This window comes from Giraffa tippelskirchi, chromosome Y (genome assembly GCF_054371585.1).
Source record: "Giraffa tippelskirchi isolate mGirTip1 chromosome Y, T2T-mGirTip1v1.2.pri, whole genome shotgun sequence".
NCBI classification, from domain to species: domain Eukaryota; kingdom Metazoa; phylum Chordata; class Mammalia; order Artiodactyla; family Giraffidae; genus Giraffa; species Giraffa tippelskirchi.
This window is the reverse complement of record NC_137290.1, coordinates 6,936,153-6,954,261: the sequence shown is the minus strand read 5'-3', so window position 1 is coordinate 6,954,261 and position 18,109 is coordinate 6,936,153. Positions and strand designations below refer to the sequence as shown.

Below are 18,109 nucleotides of genomic sequence, written 5' to 3'. Positions count from 1 at the left end.
GGATAGCTGCTATGAAGATAAAATTATCACTTTTGCTATGGAGTCAGAAAGATTTCCCAAGGTACCACAGATGTTAAAAATTTGCCTAAAAACATTAAACTTAGTAAATATACCTGTGAATAGTTGATTTCAAATCTTCATTAGATGACCTAGAAAACATAATGCTACTATACTTTGTTTTAGCCTTAAAGGCTGTAACTAATTAGAATAGACAACAAAAATTAGTCATCTGCTACAAGAACTCAGCTATTGTTTTTGAGCAAAGTCACTGAAAAATAATGAATTGCAACAGAAAATTTTTATATCTTGTTAAGAGATACTTTGGCCACCTCATGCGAAGAGCTGACTCACTGGAAAAGACCCTAATGCTGGGTAAGATTGGGGGCAGGAGGAGAAGGAGACGACAGAGGATGAGATGGTTGGATGGCATCACTGACTCGATGGACATGGGTTTGGGTAGACTTTGGAAGTTGGTGATGGACGGAGAGGCCTGGCGTGCTGCAATTCATGGGGTCGCAAAGAGTAGGACACGACTGAGCGACTGAACCGAACTGAACTGAAGAGATTTTGTTAATTGCAACAAACACACACACACACACTCACACACACACTTAGGCAATCTTTATTTCTCAAGACCTTTTTTCTTTCTCAGGAAAAACCTTTGTGTTTAAAAAAAAGTCAAATATACAACCTTGACAGTTTATTACAAAGACAATAACAGATGGGGTTTCCATTAGCATCTCCTTTGGTTTCACAGGCTTTTTTACTAAATGACCCAAAATGCAAAGTAAAATAAATTTTACTGAATTTATTTGCAAATTTAATGTATTTCTCAAATATTAATGGCTTAGGTAAAAAACAAAGCCACAAAAATAACTCAAGTCACACAGCCTTATAGTACTTTTAAATTATAAAATATACTATAATGTATTCTCTTTCACAGGCTTCCCTGGTTGCTCAGCTGGCAAGAGAATCCGCCTGCAATACAGGAGACCCTGGTTCAATTCCTGGACCAGGAAGATCCCCTGGAGAAGGGCTAGACTACCCAACAGAGTATTCTTGGGCTTCTCTGGTGGCTCAGCTTATAAAGAATCCACCTGCAATGTGGGAGACTTGGGTTCAATCCCTGGGTTGGGAGGATTCCCTGGAGGACAGCATGGCAATCCAATCCACTCCAGTGTTCTTTCCTGGAGAATTCCCATGGACAAAGGAGCCTGGAGGGCTACAGTCCATAGGGTTGCAACAGTCGGACATGACTGAGCAACTAAGCACACACACATGCTAGAAAATGTTTCTGACTTTCGAGTGACAATCTCTTTAAAAATATTGAAAAAAAAAAAAGATCCTGTCCTTAGAAATATGAATAACCACAAAATTCTGCATTCAATTTTAAAGGTCTTAAGGTCCTTAAAGCTTGTCCAAACATTTCCATGAATGATCGCTCTAAGTTTAATATCTATAAGTTCTACTGGAAAGTTTAGTCATATATAGTGTAGTCTAGAATTTTATAACTGAGAAAAGCAAAGCCATCAAGAACAATGTGAAAATATGTATAATAGCATGCATAATGAAAAATACAAACCCACCTTTTTTACTAAGATCAATAGCAGCTTCTAAAAGCACTTCTAATTCTCCTTTTGGCAAAACTGGAACCACCCAACGAGGCCTAAAAATTATTACAGAACTTTAAAACACTGCAGTTGTTGAGCAAAAACAAAATATCATAAATAACTTTAATTTACCTCCTGTAGTTGCTTTATTAAGAAAAAGTTTAAAAACTCTGACTGTATTATATATTCACCATACAATTTAAAAGAGTTTGGCAAATCACATGCTTAGTGCTACTACATTACAAACACAATTTTTTAAAGCACTATCAAAATTCACATATAACATTAAGGGAGAATTCATTTAATAGCTTTCACAGATGACAAAAACTAAAAATACTTATTAATTAGTTATATAATCATTATTATAGTAAAAAAAAGTGTTGCTCTGTGGTTCAGGTTTACTAGTAAGAAAAAACAGTTTGACAATCTTTTTCCTCTGTGTTTTCTTCACAACAAAAGAAATGAGGCAAAAGAAACAATAGAAAGAAATATGGTTAGTTGCTCAACTCACCTCAACCGACAATTTATCAACCCTTCCTGAAGATCATGTGAATTATATGTTCTCCAAGACTTTATACTGTGAGTACATTTCAACATCAAAGCAATTATGCAGATACCATCATATCCAGCTAGGTTTCTCCACTATCAAAAAAGCTCAGTCATCCAGGAATGTATCTACTACTAACTCACTAGTTCTCCTGAAGCAGGGGTCCCTGCGCTGCACACAGGGGTGAGCAGTGGGTGAGGGTGAAGCTTCATTCATACTTAAAGCCCCTCCCTATCATTCATATTGCTGCCTGAGCTCCAGTTACTGTTAGATCAGCAGTGGTAGTAGATTCTCATAGGAGCTTGAACTCTATACTGTGAACTGCATATTCAAGGAATCAAGGTTGTGAGCTTTTTATGAGAACCTAATGCCTGATGATCTGAGGCTGAGCTGAGGTGGGCTGAGGAATGGCTGCAAATACTAATTATCATTAGCAGAGAGATCTGACTGCACAGAGACCATGATACATCAACTGCTTGCAGACTCATATCAAAACCCCATCAGCGAGTGGCAAGTGACACCCTGCATGGGGTGGCAGGCTTTAAGTTAGAATCCCATGCTTGTTTTAGTCCACAGATGGCCTCCCATTATTTTAGCTACCACTTCCAGCCCTGCCTCTTTCTGGGGAGGCATCTGCGCACCGTGCACCTGTCTCGGTTGCACTTTTCATAAGACCACAAGCTAATCTAGCCATAGTGAGTAAAAAATAAATGTCTCTGGAGAGTTTCTTTGAAAGAGGTGAAGACCCATGATGAGACAGCAGAAGACTCTAACACTGCCAACACCGGGGAAATAGCAAGAGTGCTACTTAAATTACATGTTCATTGCAACAGGTGATTCACATTCTCCAAGCCCACTACGTATAATACGTGGAAACCAGCTAGCCAAAAAAGTAATGAGATCTTCAAAACTGCTTCACCACATGGAGACCAAGCACCCTGCATTAGAAGACAAGCTGCTAGAATTTTCCAAAAGTAAAAAAAGGTGAACAAAGAACAGAAGCAACTACTGAAGGCCACCACTTCACTGAATGTGTCTGCACTGAGAGCATCATTCTTATTGGCTAACTGCATTGCTAAAGATTAGAAGCCCTTTACTGGCAATGAGCGGTTGATCCCAGCAGCAACGAAAGACACTGGCCTTGAACTTTTAGAAGAAGCTGCAGTTCAAAACGTGCCACATATTCCTCTTTTGGCTAGCACCATAACTAGGTGCTAGCCTAGTTTCATCAGTTTGTCATAACTAGACAAACTAATGAAATAGCAGAGGATACTGAGGAACAAGAGTTAGAGAGGACTAATGAGTCACTATGGTACACTATCCAGGTTGACAAGTCTTCCTTCACTGACAACAAAGCAAGAGGATATGTTGTGTGCACTTTTGCTGCCAGCCAACAGTACAGCTGCAGGACTATTCAGGCTTTTGACTATGTATCAGGAAAATGGAATGGGTCATTTTGTGTTGGTATATGCACAGATGGAGCAGCTGCCATGACTGGTCTGCTTTCTGGTTTCACTACTTGTGTCAAAGAGGTCGCTTCTGAGTGTGACCCTAGAGAAATGCTGGGTACCTGAAAAATGTCACTTGAACATAAAGTTACACAGGATGTGATTAAAATGATCAACTGCAGTATACAACATGCCCTTAACTCAAGCCTGTTAACACAGCTCTGTGAGAAGATCAATTCAAAGTACGTATTTCTTCTCTTATACACAGATGTGACATTGCTTTCTAAAGGTAGGTCAAGCCAGAGTTTTTCAGTTATGAGCACCACTCCAGAGATTTCTTTTAGAAAACTGTCACCAGTGGCAGCACATTTTTGTGACACAGAATGGGTCACAAAACTTGTTCACTTGTGTGACATGTTCAATCTGCTCAATGAACTCATTCAGTCACTTTAGGTGTGCTCAAGTTGGCAGATAAAGTAGCTGTGTTAAAAACAGACTAGAATCATGGTGACAACAAGTGAACACTGGGAGTATTGACACATTTCTAACATTAGCAGAGATTTTGAAAGAGATTGAGACAGGGACTTCTTTATCCCAGCTAGTGCCTGTCCTCCTATCTAAGGTTTCAAAGAAGTCTGAGTATTACTTTCCAACCACAAAGACCCACAAGCTGGGAAGGAATGGACCCAAGACCCATCTGTGAAGAAGCCAGGTGAATCAACTTTATCCATGCTCGAGCCAGATCAACAGCTTGAGATCACAAATGATAGCAGCCTTTAAAATATTTTTGAGACAACTTCAAATCTCCATACATTCTGGATTAAAGTCAAGGTGGAATATTCTGAGATTGCCACAAAAGTACTGAAAAGCCTGCCTCCATTTCCAACATCCTTTCTTTTTCTACAGTTTGAGAGCAACCAAAACAAATAGAGTATGGAGTAAGCTAGACATAAGCAAGACACTTCAGGTGTCACTGTCTCCCATCATCCCCAGATGGGACTGTCTAACTGCAAGAAAACAAGCTCAGGGTTCCCAGTGACACTGCATTATGGTGAGTTATATAATTATTTCATTATATATTACAATGCAATAACAGAAGTGCCCAATAAATGCAACACACTTGGATCATCTCAACAACAAGATCTTATTTTCCAGGAAACTGTATTCAATATCCTGTAGCAAACTATGATGGAAAAGAAGATGAAAAATACATATATACAATGGACTTGCTTTGTGGTAAAGAAGAAATTAACACAACAATGTAAATCAATTATGCCTCAATAAAATAAATTTTAAAAATCTAAAAAAACCAAAAACCCTCAAAAAACAAAAAGCAAGCCCCCTACCCTCAAAACAATGACCTTACCGGTTGATCATGTCATCCAACTTTGCCAGGTCAGCATGAGGAAATGCAGGCTCCTCACCTTCATGCTGCAGAGGAGCATCACCCTGACCTTGTTCATCTGGAGGCGTTGCTGGGGAATTCTCATTGGAAGAATCAGGTGATGAGGTCTTAAAATGAAATATTATGGATTTAAATTTTTATAGTATGTATACAATATTTAGCAGTTCAGATGCCAACACAGGTTAGATGAAAAATATATGCTGTTAATTGTCAATATGTATCTGTAAATACTTGATAAAATGGAGATCACATTGCTTCTCTTTTCCTGTCAATCTATGAGGATTTTTCCACATAATTAAGAACCTTATTAATAAGAGTGAATTAATGGCTATATAATCTACATGAATTAACCTGATGAGAATTACAGAACTTATTTGCGGCCCAACAGTATAATCACACTGAGCCTTCTTAATTACAAATCTTTACACAAAACTGGGAAAGAGACAGAAACTTCTGAGGCTACATCATAGAAGCCATCATGACTTCTTCCTCCTCCTCTCTTAGGGTAATCTTTCTGTTAAAAGTTACATACCAAGTCCTAAAGACTCTTAATCACACATCTTGAACATACTGTGCACAGGTGCAAAGGACTGTGTGGTAAGGAACTGAGGCCCCCAGCCAACAGACATCTGAGAGAACCACGTGGAAAGGATGTCCCCAAACCCAGTCAAATCTTCAGAATGATGTAATCCCAGATGACAAGCTGACCAAAACCACAAGATACTAAGAACCATTTACCTAATTCATTCTCAAAATCTTCATGCACTAAAACTATGACAAAATGGGTGCTTGTTACTTCAAGTCACAAAAAAAGAAGAAAGGATAGAACTTAGCCAAGAGGCTACAAAAAATATAGATGCTTAAAAACAAGAACGCAGAAAGAAAGAAGTATAGGAAAAGACTTTTGCTTTAAAATTCAACTACTAAGGAGCTTATAAGCTGTCACTCCTTCTCAACAACTAAAAGACCTGAACACTGTTGTATACTTGAAACTAGCACAAAATTGCACATTTGGAGAGGTCTGACAGAATGTGATCCACTGGAGAAGGGCACGGCAAACCACTTCAGTATTCTTGCTTTGAGAACCCCATGAACGCTATGAGAAGGCAAAAAGATAGGACACTGAAAGATGAACTCCCCAGGTCAGTAAGGTGCCCAATATGCTACTGGAGATTAGTGGAGAAATAACTCCAGAAAGAATGATGGGATGGAGCCAAAGCAAAAACGATACCCAATTGTGGATGTGACTGGTGATAGACACAAGGTCTGATGCTGTAAAGAGCAATACTGCATAAGAACCTGGAATGTTAGGTCCATGAATCAAGGCAAATTGGAAGTGGTTAAACAAGAGATGGCAAGAGTGAACGTCGACATTCTAGGAATCAGCGAACTAACATGGACTGGAATGGCTGAATTTAACTCAGATGACCATTATATCTACTACTGTGGGCAAGAATCCCTTAGAAGAAATGGAGTAGCCATCACGGTCAACAAAAGAGTCCAAAATGCAGTACTTGGATGCAATCTCAAAAACAATAGAAAGATCTCTGTTCGTTTCCAAGGCAAACCATTCAATACCACAGTAATCCAAGCCTATGCCCCGACCAGTAACACTGAAGAAGCTGAAGCTGAACGGTTCTATGAAGACCTACAAGACCTTCTAGAACTAACACCCAAAAAAGATGTCCTTTTCATTATAGGGGACTGGAATGCAAAAGTAGGAAGTCAAGAAACACCTGGCATAACAGACAAATTTGGCCTTGGAGCACAGAATAAAGCAGGGCAAAGGCTAATAGAGTTTTGCCAAGAGAACGCACTGGTAATAGCAAACACCATCTTCCAACAACACAACAGAACACTCTACACGTGGACATCACCAGATGGTCAACACTGAAATCAGACTGATTATATTCTTTGCAGCCAAAGATGGAGAAGCTCTATATACTCAGCAAAAACAAGACTGGGAGCAGACTGTGGCTCAGATCATGAGCTCCTTATTGCCAAATTCAGACTGAAATTGAAGAAAGTAGGGAAAACCACTAGTCCATTCAGGTATGACCTAGATCAAATCCCTTATGAGTATATAGTGCAAGTGACAAATAGATTTAAGGCACTAGATCTGATAGAGTGCCTGATGAACTATGGACAGAGGTTCGTGACATTGTACAGGAGACAGGGATCAAGAAAATCCCCATGGAAAAGAAATGCAAAAAAGCAAAATGGCTGTCTGAGGAGGCCTTACAGATAGCTGGGAAGAGAAGAGAAGCGAAAAGCAAAGGAGAAAAGGAAAGATATTTCCATCTGAATGCAGAGTTCCAAAGAATAGCAAGGAGAGATAAGAAAGCCTTCCTCAGAGATCAATGCAAAGACATAGAGGAAAACAACAGATTGGGAAAGACTAGAGATCTCTTCAAGAAAATTAGAGATACCAAGGGAACATTTCATGCAAAGATGGGCTCAATAAACGACAGAAATGGTATGGACCTAACAGAAGCAGAAGATATTAAGAATAGGTGGCAAGAATACACAGAAGAACTGTACAAAAAAGATCTTCACGGCCCAGATAATCACGATGGTGTGATCACTCACCTAGAGCCAGACATCCTGGAACGTGAAGTCAAGTGGGCCTTAGAAAGCATCACTACAAACAAAGCTAGTGGAGGTGATGGAATTCCACTCGAGCTATTTCAAATCCTGAAAGATGATGCTGTGAAAGTGCTGCACTCGATATGCCAGCAAGTTTGGAAAACTCAGCAGTGGCCACAGGACTGGAAGAGGTCAGTTTTTGTTCCAATCCCAAAGAAAGGCAATGCCAAAGAATGCTCAAACTACCGCACAATTGCACTCATCTCACATGCTAGTAAAGTAATGCTCAAAATTCTCCAAGCCAGGCTTCAGCAATACGTGAACCGTGAGCTTCCAGATGTTCAAGCTGGTTTTAGAAAAGACAGAGGAACCAGAGATCAAACTGCCAACATCCGATGGATCACTGAAAAAGGAAGAGAGTTTCAGAAAAACATCTATTTCTGCTTTATTATTGACTATGCCAGAGCCTTTGACTGTGTGGATCACAATAAACTGTGGAAAATTCTGAAAGAGATGGGAATACCAGACCATCTGAGAAACCTGTCTCTTGAGAAAACCTGTCTCTTGAGAAACCTGTATGCAGGTCAGGAACAACAGTTAGAGCTGGACATGGAATAACAGACTGGTTCCAAATAGGAAAAGGAGTACGTCAAAGCTGTATATTGTCACCCTGCGTATTTAACTTATATGCAGAGTACATCATGAGAAACGCTGGGCTGGAAGAAACACAAGCTGGAATCAAGACTGCCGGGAAAATATCAACAACCTCAGATACGCAGATGACATAACCCTTATGGCAGAAAGTGAAGAAGAACTAAAGAGCCTCTTGATGAAAGTGAAAGAGGAGAGTGAAAAAGTTGGCTTAAAGCTCAACTTTCAGAAAACTAAGATCATGGCATCTGGTCCCATCACTTCATGGGAAGTAGATGGGGAAACAGTGGAAACAGTGTCAGACTTTATTTTGGGGGGCTCCAAAATCACTGTTGATGGTGATTGCAGCCATGAAATTAAAAGACACTTACTCCTTGGAAGGAAGGTTATGACCAACCTAGATAGTATATTGAAAAGCAGAGACATTACTTTTCCAACAGAAGTCCGTCTAGTCAAGGCTATGGTTTTTCCAGTGATCATGTATGGATGTGAGAGTTGGGACGGTGAAGAAAGCTGAACGCCGAAGAATTGATGGTTTTGAACTGTGGAGTTGGAGAAGACTCTTGAGAGTCCTTTGGACTGCAAGGAGATCCAATCAATCCATCCTAAAGGAGATTAATTGGTGTTCACTGGAAGGACTGATGTTGAAGCTGAAACTGCAATACTTTCGCCACCTCATGCGAAGAGTTGACTCACTGGAAAAGACCCTAATGCTGGGTAGGATTGGGGGCAGGAGGAGAAGGGGACGAAAGAGGATGAGATGGTTGGATGGCATCACTGACTTGATGGACATGGGTTTGGGTAGACTCTGGGAGTTGGTGATGCACAGAGAGGCCTGGGGTGCTGCAATTCATGGGGTAGCAAAGAGTCGGACACAACTGAGCGACTGAACTGAACTGATACTTCAAAAAAGGGGAAAAATATTTAAAAAATAAAACAGCTGAATAAAATGAAAATCAACAACCATTCTCAGAGTGAGCAAAGAATTAAGGTCAAAGGGAAAACGGCCACACACGAAATGAGAAGAGAGCTCGGGGAACACAGGGCTCAAAACTGCCAGAGCAGAAAATCACAAGCATAAACCTGCATGGAAACCCAACAAGCAGCTATGGCGCTAGCTGCAGTTTCGTTTTCCAAGTTTTAGTTAGCTGTAGTTGACTGCAGATTAAATCTATACAATCAAAAATACAAGAAATAACTAATCGAAAAGTTTTAGACTGTGAGCCACTCTGAGTAAACAAATGAAATCTCAAGCCATGCTGACCCTGCCCCACCTGCCTGTACCCTCAACAAGAGTATCATGAGTCTGTCCCAATTATGAAACTGCTTTTGTAATGCAGTGCTTCTGTTCAAGCAATCCTTGTTTTACTTAATTAAGACAACCAAGCACAAGATAACTGATTCTGGCAAAATTCAGAACTGTCAAAGAAAGCTGTAAAGTACTGCCTTTAGGTGATAAATTTTAAGTTCTTGAATTAACAAGGAAAAGAAAAATCATATGCTGAGATTACTAGGGCCTATGGTATGAATAAATTTTCTATTTATGTGAAATTGCAAAGAAGGAAAAAGAAGTTCAACCAAAGTCTGCTGCTGCACCTCAGACTGAAAGTTAAATCCACCGTATATGAGTATTTAGATGGAAAAGGCATCACATTGTGCAAGATATTTTGAGAACACATTTGCATGACTTATAGCATACTATTACTGTAAAGTTCTATTTTATTATTAATCACTGTTAATCTCTTAGTGTGTCTAATTTATAAATTAAACTCCACCACAGGTGTCAATGTTTGAAAAAAAACATAGTTATCAATATACACAGAAATGCTACCTGCAAGTTTCAAGCATTCACTGACGGTCCTGGAATCTTTACATTAGGAATAAAGTGGCTTGGGGCAGGGAGAGGTACTACTGTATTGAGGTAAGAAAACCTAAACTGTAATTGATTAATTGCTAGAAGCTGAATATGGTAAGTCTGAGAGTTAAAAACTCCAAGGGGTCAAAACTTAAGAGGACTCAGTACATTTCTAAGCTTTACTTCCAGAAAGTCCTATCAAGCTTTCAAAATGAAGACTGGAAAAAAAATTCCCTGGTGTTCCCACTAGGATGGACAAGGTAGCCATTCTGAAATACGTTCTTCAAGCATTCTATTCTTAATAGGGCTGATCCTCAGGAACCACTGCCTAATCTACTAGATTTTTTATCAGACCCTAACCAACTTGCAGCTTCCCTGGTAGCTCATCTGGTGAAGAATCCAGCTGCAATGCAGGAGACCTGGGTTCGATCCCTGGGCTGGGAAGATCCCCTGAAGAAGGGAAAGGATACCCACTCCAGTATTCTTGGGCTTCCCTGGTGGCTCAGAAGGTAAAGAACACACCTGCAATGTGGGAGAGAAGATCCCCTGAATCAACTTAACTTTCTACAGTAGTTACATATGGATGTGAGACCATAAAGATGGCTTGAGTCTGAGGACTCAGCTGTTACTTGCACTAACTCATAATTTGTTCAATATAAGCAATAACATATTTACAAATTACAGATTTGGGAAAATGAAAAAAACAGTATCAATGATATAAAGGATCAGAAGGAGGAGTTATGAATAATTTATTACAAGGAACTTAAAACTACCCATACAACAGTGAATGTACAGATTAGTTACAAATGTATACTGCAAACACTAAGGCAACCACTATAAAAGTTAAAAAAAAAGCTATGAATGGTATGCTAAAAAAGGAGACAAATGGGAATCATTAAAACCATAAAAGTGGAAAGAAAGTGGAACACAAATACAACGACAAGAGCAATGAATAGAAAATAGTAACAAATATGGAAGGTATTTATCCAACTATTTCAATAATCACGTTAAACATCAATGCTCTAAATACACTATATAAAAGGCAAATATTGAGTGGATCAAAAAGCAAAATTCAGGAACTTCCCTGGTGGTCCAATAGTTAAGAATATACCTTGCTAAGTACAGAACTCAGGTTCAATGCCTGGTCAGGGAATGAACAGCCCACATGCTGTAGGGCAATTAAGCCTGTGAGCCAAAAACTACTCAATCTGTGCACTGCAATAGAAGATCCCACATAATGCAACAAACAATACATGTGCTGCAACTAAGACCTAACGCAGCTAAATAAACAAATATTTAAAAAAGGAAAATCCAACTGTATGCTGCATTAGCCAAAGACAAACATAAAGTTCAAGGAAAAAAGACAGACACAGAAACTTGGCAAAGAGACAAAGACACAAAGATAATAACAATGGTAAAAAGAAAGGCTTACAACGTATAATGTTGTAGCAAATGAACAGCCACATGCAAAAAAAAAAAAAAGAATTCAGAGACTAGACTGTAACCCTCACAGTTAACTCAAAATGGATCAGACTTAAATGTAAAACACAAAACTGTAATCCTCTCAGAAGATAAAATAACAAAAATTCTAGGGGACCTTGGGTTTGATGCTAACTCCAGATATAACACCAAAGGCAGTAAACAGTTTTACAAGCTGGATTTCACTAAAATTAACGGTTTTTGTTCCATGAAAGAAACTTTCAAGAGAATGAGAAGACAAATTACTAAGACAGAGACTGGGAGAAAACATTTGCAAAACAAAGCACAGTTATCCAAAACAAGAAAGTGAAAGTGAAGTCGCCTGGTCCTGTCTGACTCTCTGCGGCCCCATGGACTGCAGCCTACCAGTCTCCTCCGTCCATTGGATTTTACAGGCAAGAGTATGGAGTGGGTTGCCATTACCTTCTCCAGGGGATCTTCCCGCCCAGGGATCAAATCCAGGTCTCCCACACTGAAGGGAGACACTTTACCGTCTGAGCCACCAGAGACTCCCCAAATTCAACAGTGAGAAAACAACTTGATAGAAAAATAGGCAAAAGCCCTGAAGAAACACCTCATCAAAAAAGAATAACAAGTAATAACTAACCACTGGAAAACATGTTCAACATTACAAGTCATTAGGGAATTATAAACTAAAACAATGAGATACCAAAATGTACACATTTGAATGGCCAAAATCTACAATCTTGACAAAACCAAATGGTAGTACAGCCTCTTGTAAAACAATCTGGCAACTCTGTTTTGCTTTTTCCAAAACTAAGCATATTTTTATTATACAATCCAGCAATTACACCCCTTAGTGTTTATTCAAACAAGCTGAAAAATGTATGTCCATACAAAAATCCCACTGTTGTATAGTCATAATTTTATTTATAACTGCCAAAACTTGGAAGCAACTAAGCTGTTCCTCAGTAAGTGAACAGAGAAAATCTGTGGAACATCCAGACAATGGAATGTTTCACAGTAAGTTTTAAAAAAAAAAGAGCTACTAAACCATGAGAAGACAAAGAACTTTAAATGCATTTTAAAGTGAAAGAAATTAATCTGAAAAAATTACACACTGCATGATTCCAACTACATGACATTCTGTAAAAGGCAAAACTATAGAGGCAAGTAAAAGACCAGTGGGCTTCCCTTGAGGGTCAGTGATAAACAACAACAAAAAATCCTCCTGCCAACACAGGAAACATAAGGAGACTTGGGTTCAGTCCCTGGGTTGGGACGATTCCCTGGAGAAGGGAATGGCTACCCACTCCTGTATTCTTGCCTGGTAAATCCCATGAACAGAGAACCTGGTGGGCTACAGTTCATGGGGTCACAAAGAGGTGGACACAACTTAGCAACTAAATAAACACCATCAAAAGACCAAGTAGTCACCAAGGATTCAGAGAAGGGAGGGATGAAAAGACCAAGCAGATTTTAGTGCAGTGGAACTATTTTATTATACTATACTAAGATATCTTTGTCAAAACTAACAGAACACAGAAAAGACCAAGTGACCCATAACGTAAACTATGGAGTTTGTGATGATGATTCATCAATATAGTTTCACAGATTATAATCAATGCACCACCTTTGGTAAATGAAGATAGAGGCAAGGAGTGGGAAGGTAGTCTAAGCAGGATATAAAAAACTGTACTTTCTGCTCAAGTCTGCCCTGACTCTAAAAGCCCATTAAAAACAAGTAAAAAGTGCAACTGAGAACAATTTTACATGGTAGTACTCAGGAGAATAATGAAAAGCAATAACAAAAATAATGAATGCTATTTAAAAAAGGATACAATATCCTTCCTGACAATAACCTTCCTCTCTCTTGGCAAAGTGGCACACCTATATTAATATGTGAGAGCTAGAAGTAGAAGAATTATTCAAGATAAAAGGAATCTCTACACACAGAAGAGATCTGAACGTAAAGAGTAATGACTCAATTACCCCCTATCTTCCCAAATCACTCTTTTCAATGTGAATGCATGTTATTGGTTCAAAATATGTCTAGCTAAAATTGATGTAACACAGAGGAGTGGAATGATCAAAACCACAATACCAGGTAGAGATAAACAGAGTTCTCAACTAGTAAAAAAAAAAAAAAAACAGATTTCAAACTAAATAAAACAAGGTTAGGGCTTCCTTGGTGGCTCAGTGGTGAAGAGTCCTGCCAATTCAAGAGACACAGGTTTGATCACTGATCCACAAAGATCCCACATGTGGCAGAGCAACTAAGACTGTGTGTCACAGCTACTGAGCTTTGCTTGTTAGACCCAGAATCTGCAACTACTGAGCCCATGTGCTGCAATTACTGAAGCACTCTAGAGCCTATGCTCTGCAACGAGAAGCCACCACAATGAGAAACCCATCCACTACAACTAGATGGTAGCCTTCACTTGCTCCAAGTAGAGAAAAGCCCACACACCAATGAAGATCCAACATGGCCAAAAATAAAATTATATATACATAAAGAAATAAGGTTATATACTGAACAGAATATATGAAACAAATACTGAGGAGACTGCATTTAACTGACATGTACAATGAACGCTAAAATATAACATACAGCTTTTTTTTTAAGAAGCAGAAATTGAAACTGCCCACGTGTGGGAGGGGAGAGCACAGGGATGTGTCTCTCCCTCTCACTGTCTCTCTCTCTGTCCTACCTTACTCTCTGTGACCTCACAGACTGTAGCCTGTCAGGCTCCTCAGTCGATGGGATTTTCCAGGCAAGAATACTGGAATGGGTGCTATTTCTTACTCCAGGGGATCTTTAGCAACATTTCAACCCTCATGGAGAAGACAATGGCACCCCACTCCAGTACCCTCACCTGCAAAATCTCATGGACGAAGGAGCCTGGTAGGCTGTGGTCCATGGGGTCGCTGAGTCGGACACAACTGAGTGACTTCACTATCACTTTTCACTTTCATGCATTGGAGAAGGAAATGGCAACCCACTCCAGTGTTCTTGCTTAGGAGAATCCCAGAGACAGGGGAGCCTGGTGGGCTGCCGTCTATGGGGTCACATAGGGTTGGACACGACTGAAGCAACTTAGCAGCAGCAGCACCCCTCAATAAATTTCCATGTGAGACACCACAGAATAGACTCTCTAACCACAAAGGAATTAAATTACAAACCAAGACAAAAAGTTACCCAGAAAATCTCTAACTGCTTGCAAAAAATGAAGCATCATGTTTATAAAGAATTCTTTACAAACAAAAATCACCACACAAATTTTAAAAGATTAACTAAATAACAGTAAATGCAAACACATACCAAAAGTCATGCTACATATGCTGTAGCAAAAATATACAGCATCAAATACATGTCTTAAAAAACAGAAAAACTGAAATACAAGTGGAACAATCACCTTATCTAAACTAGAAAGTTCACTTACCTAAACAAGAAAACGAACAACAAATTAAACCCTAAGAAAGCAAAAGGAATGACTATGAAAATTTAAAAATAGATCAATGGGAAGAGAAAAATGAAAGCCAATACTTTTGCAAAACTCTTCTGCAAAATTCAATGAAATGTATTAACCTCTTAAGACAATAAATACAAGTTACCAATATTAGATATCAGAATCAAAGAATTACTGTTAATGAAGGTCTTAATATATTCATCATATGCAAATTCTTCCAGAGAAAAGGGGGGAAAAAAACATTTTGTCAGCCAGCACAAAATTCTGATACTAAAATCTGTATTAAACTCTTTACTAATATTATTTCCTCTATGATTATTTTAAAAATATGGAATCTGCAGATTAAACATTCTATTACTTAGTCAGAGGTAAATGCAGGTACAAAGATGAGACATGAACATAAATAGCTGACTTGGGGTCTATGTTGATAACTAAAGGAGAAATGACTGATTTAACACTTTTGCCCTCACATTCATACAGAGTCTTATGTTAAAAAAAAAAAAAAGGTACATTCTCAAGCATATGTACAGTAGGTTTTCTGTTACCAAAAGCCTCAGTGACTTATTTTAAGCATAACTTAAAATGACAATAGTTTTGTATGATTAGTTAACAAATTACTCAGGATATGTCATTATTTACTAATTCAAAGCACCCAAAACAATATAGCCTTCATGTCCTACCTGATTCTGGAAGGGGGGCTGAGACTGTCCATCAGGAGCCTGGCCCTGGCTGTCATTCCCTCCTACTGGAGAACCACGAGTAATGGCTGTCATACTCAACACAGAACAGATTTTTGCTATTTTGTCTGTTTATTTAATTGTCGTAAGAGAAGAAATTACAGTTCACTTATAGGAGACGAACCACCAGGATATATCAGCCTTAAATATCTCCAATTCAAGGACAGATCATTCTTGCAGAGACCATTTCATTACCTAAAAGTAGAGGGAACAAAAGGTATACTTGTTTAAAATATTAAAAAGATAAATAATGAATCATTCCAATTTTAACATATATATTGTTAACATCACCAACCTCTACAATCAATAAGAGATGGCTGTAAAAATGAGAGAAGTAAAAGGTAAACTTATATAAATATTGTTATTCAATAAATTTACATACAGTCTTTATATGTAATATTCCAGAAAAAATACAAAGTTCTTAGTTAACATTTTTTTACTTACAAAAGAATCTAGAGAATGATCAGTTTTTGCCTTAAACATACTGCAAAAATATAAACACTTAAAGGTACAATGTATACTGCTTTTAAGTAAATAAAATGAAAAGACAAGTTAACAGAGAATGTGATTTATAAGGGTAGTAGGGCAAGAAAATTAATTTAAAAAACACCTGAAGTACTCATACAGATTACATAAACAAACATATACATACATATTTCCACAAGGTCACTGGAAGATCAGAATCTTTCACCTAATGTCTTCCAATACTCAGACATTCTCATTCAAATTTTATATTATACAGATCATTTTTAAAACTTGGAGAAATTCTATCATTTTTTGAGAACTATTGCTAACAAAAATTAAATCATTTTTTCTTACATCTCAAAGAAAAAATGAATTCTCATTTAAACAGCTGTTTAATTCTAATGTTCTCTTTCTTCTAGCCTTCTTTATATGGACTTCTGATCACACTGCGTATGCACCACATGTAAAAGGGCCTTGATCTTAGATTCAGCAGCTCCATTTCTTTCTAGATTCATTTCTCCTGGTCAAAAATATGCTTAAATCTCCCCTACTGAAAATCACAAATATCTGTTCTTCTGCACAAATTTCTTGAAAAAATGTGTCATTCTGGTTTCTCATCATGTGGTCTGTGTTCAAAATTATTTTTAAGGCTATGTAATTATGGAAGTTCCGTGGATGGCTCTGAAAAGAAACCAGTTTGTCTAAAACTGAAATCAAAATTTTATGTTGAGTGTTTGGGGGAGGACAACAAAGATGACACCTATTCCAGGACCAAGACACCACTTAGCTTTCCATAACTCTTTCCAGGTTACACAGATTTTGTGATACTTGTTCCATTAATTAGAAACCCAAAGGCCTAAGATATTAAGTGATTTAACCAAACCACAGCAAAGAAGTTTGTGGAAAAGGACAGAGCTCAGGTAAAGCACAGGTAAGAAAGTATACAAGCCTAAAATTAATCCTATTTCTCTTTAAAACAATACTATTTCCTGACATGGGAGAGGGGTCCTACTTAAAATTTTTCTTCACACACTTTTCCCTTGCTTTGTATTTTCTTTGACATTTGAGGTTGAACTTGGAACTAAAGCATCTTAAAACTGAATTGCTGCTGTCGCTAAGTCACTTCAGTCATGCCTGACTCTGCAACCCCATAGACAGCAGCCCACCAGGCTTCCTGATCCCTGGGATTCTCCAGGCAAGAACACTGGAGTGGGTTGCCATTTCCTTCTTCAATGCATGAAAGTGAAAATTGAAAGTGAAGTCACTCAGTCGTGTCCAACTCTTAGCGACCCCATGGACTACAGCCTACCAGGCTCCTCCGTCCACGAGATTTTGCAGGCAAGGGTACTGGAGTGGTTGCTATTGCTTTCTCACTGTGTCATTTTATATCTGCCCATACATCTCTATCTAGAGACACATCTTAAGTAACCTAGCAAAAGGAATAAGTCATTTACAACAAAAGAGTATCAATTAGTGCAAAGGGAAACAAAGTAGCAATGCAATCTCCCTCCCCTCAAATAAAATACCTTTCTCCCATATCAGAACTATTATTCCTTGCAAAGTTTCAATGTTTTTTCCAGGTAGCAATTCAGCACTACAAAGACACTACATCCTAAAACACTAAAGAGCAATTTAGAAATTATTCAAATCACTTAAAATGAATTGAGTTCAAAACAGCAACGTTAGATTTCCTTTAGATCACAGCATTTTCCCTCATATTCAAACTTTAGTATTTCACCATATTTTCAGGACTAGAAAAGTATCACTTTTCTTTAGTTAAAAGTTAATACTAGAAGAATGACATCAGCAAGATGGCAGCTACAGGTTCTGGTTCTCCCACATAAATATTAAGTTAACAGCAATATGTGGATCAAAATACAATTCTGATACAGCTA

At 38.3% G+C, this 18,109-nt stretch overlaps 1 protein-coding gene across 2 annotated transcripts in view; it reads right to left on the bottom strand.

The window, feature by feature from the left end:
- LOC145537625 (ubiquitin carboxyl-terminal hydrolase 9X-like) overlaps window positions 1–18,109 on the bottom strand; it is a 159,312-nt gene that overhangs the window by 117,263 nt on the left and 23,940 nt on the right. For both annotated transcript variants that reach the window (XM_081568366.1, XM_081568367.1), the window contains exons 2-4: window positions 15,693–15,944; window positions 4,972–5,117; window positions 1,587–1,666 (exon numbers count right to left, since the gene is read on the bottom strand). In XM_081568366.1, coding sequence (XP_081424492.1) covers window positions 1,587–1,666; window positions 4,972–5,117; window positions 15,693–15,785 — 319 coding nt within the window. In that variant the 5' untranslated portion in view covers window positions 15,786–15,944. The remainder of the gene's footprint in view (window positions 1–1,586; window positions 1,667–4,971; window positions 5,118–15,692; window positions 15,945–18,109) is intronic.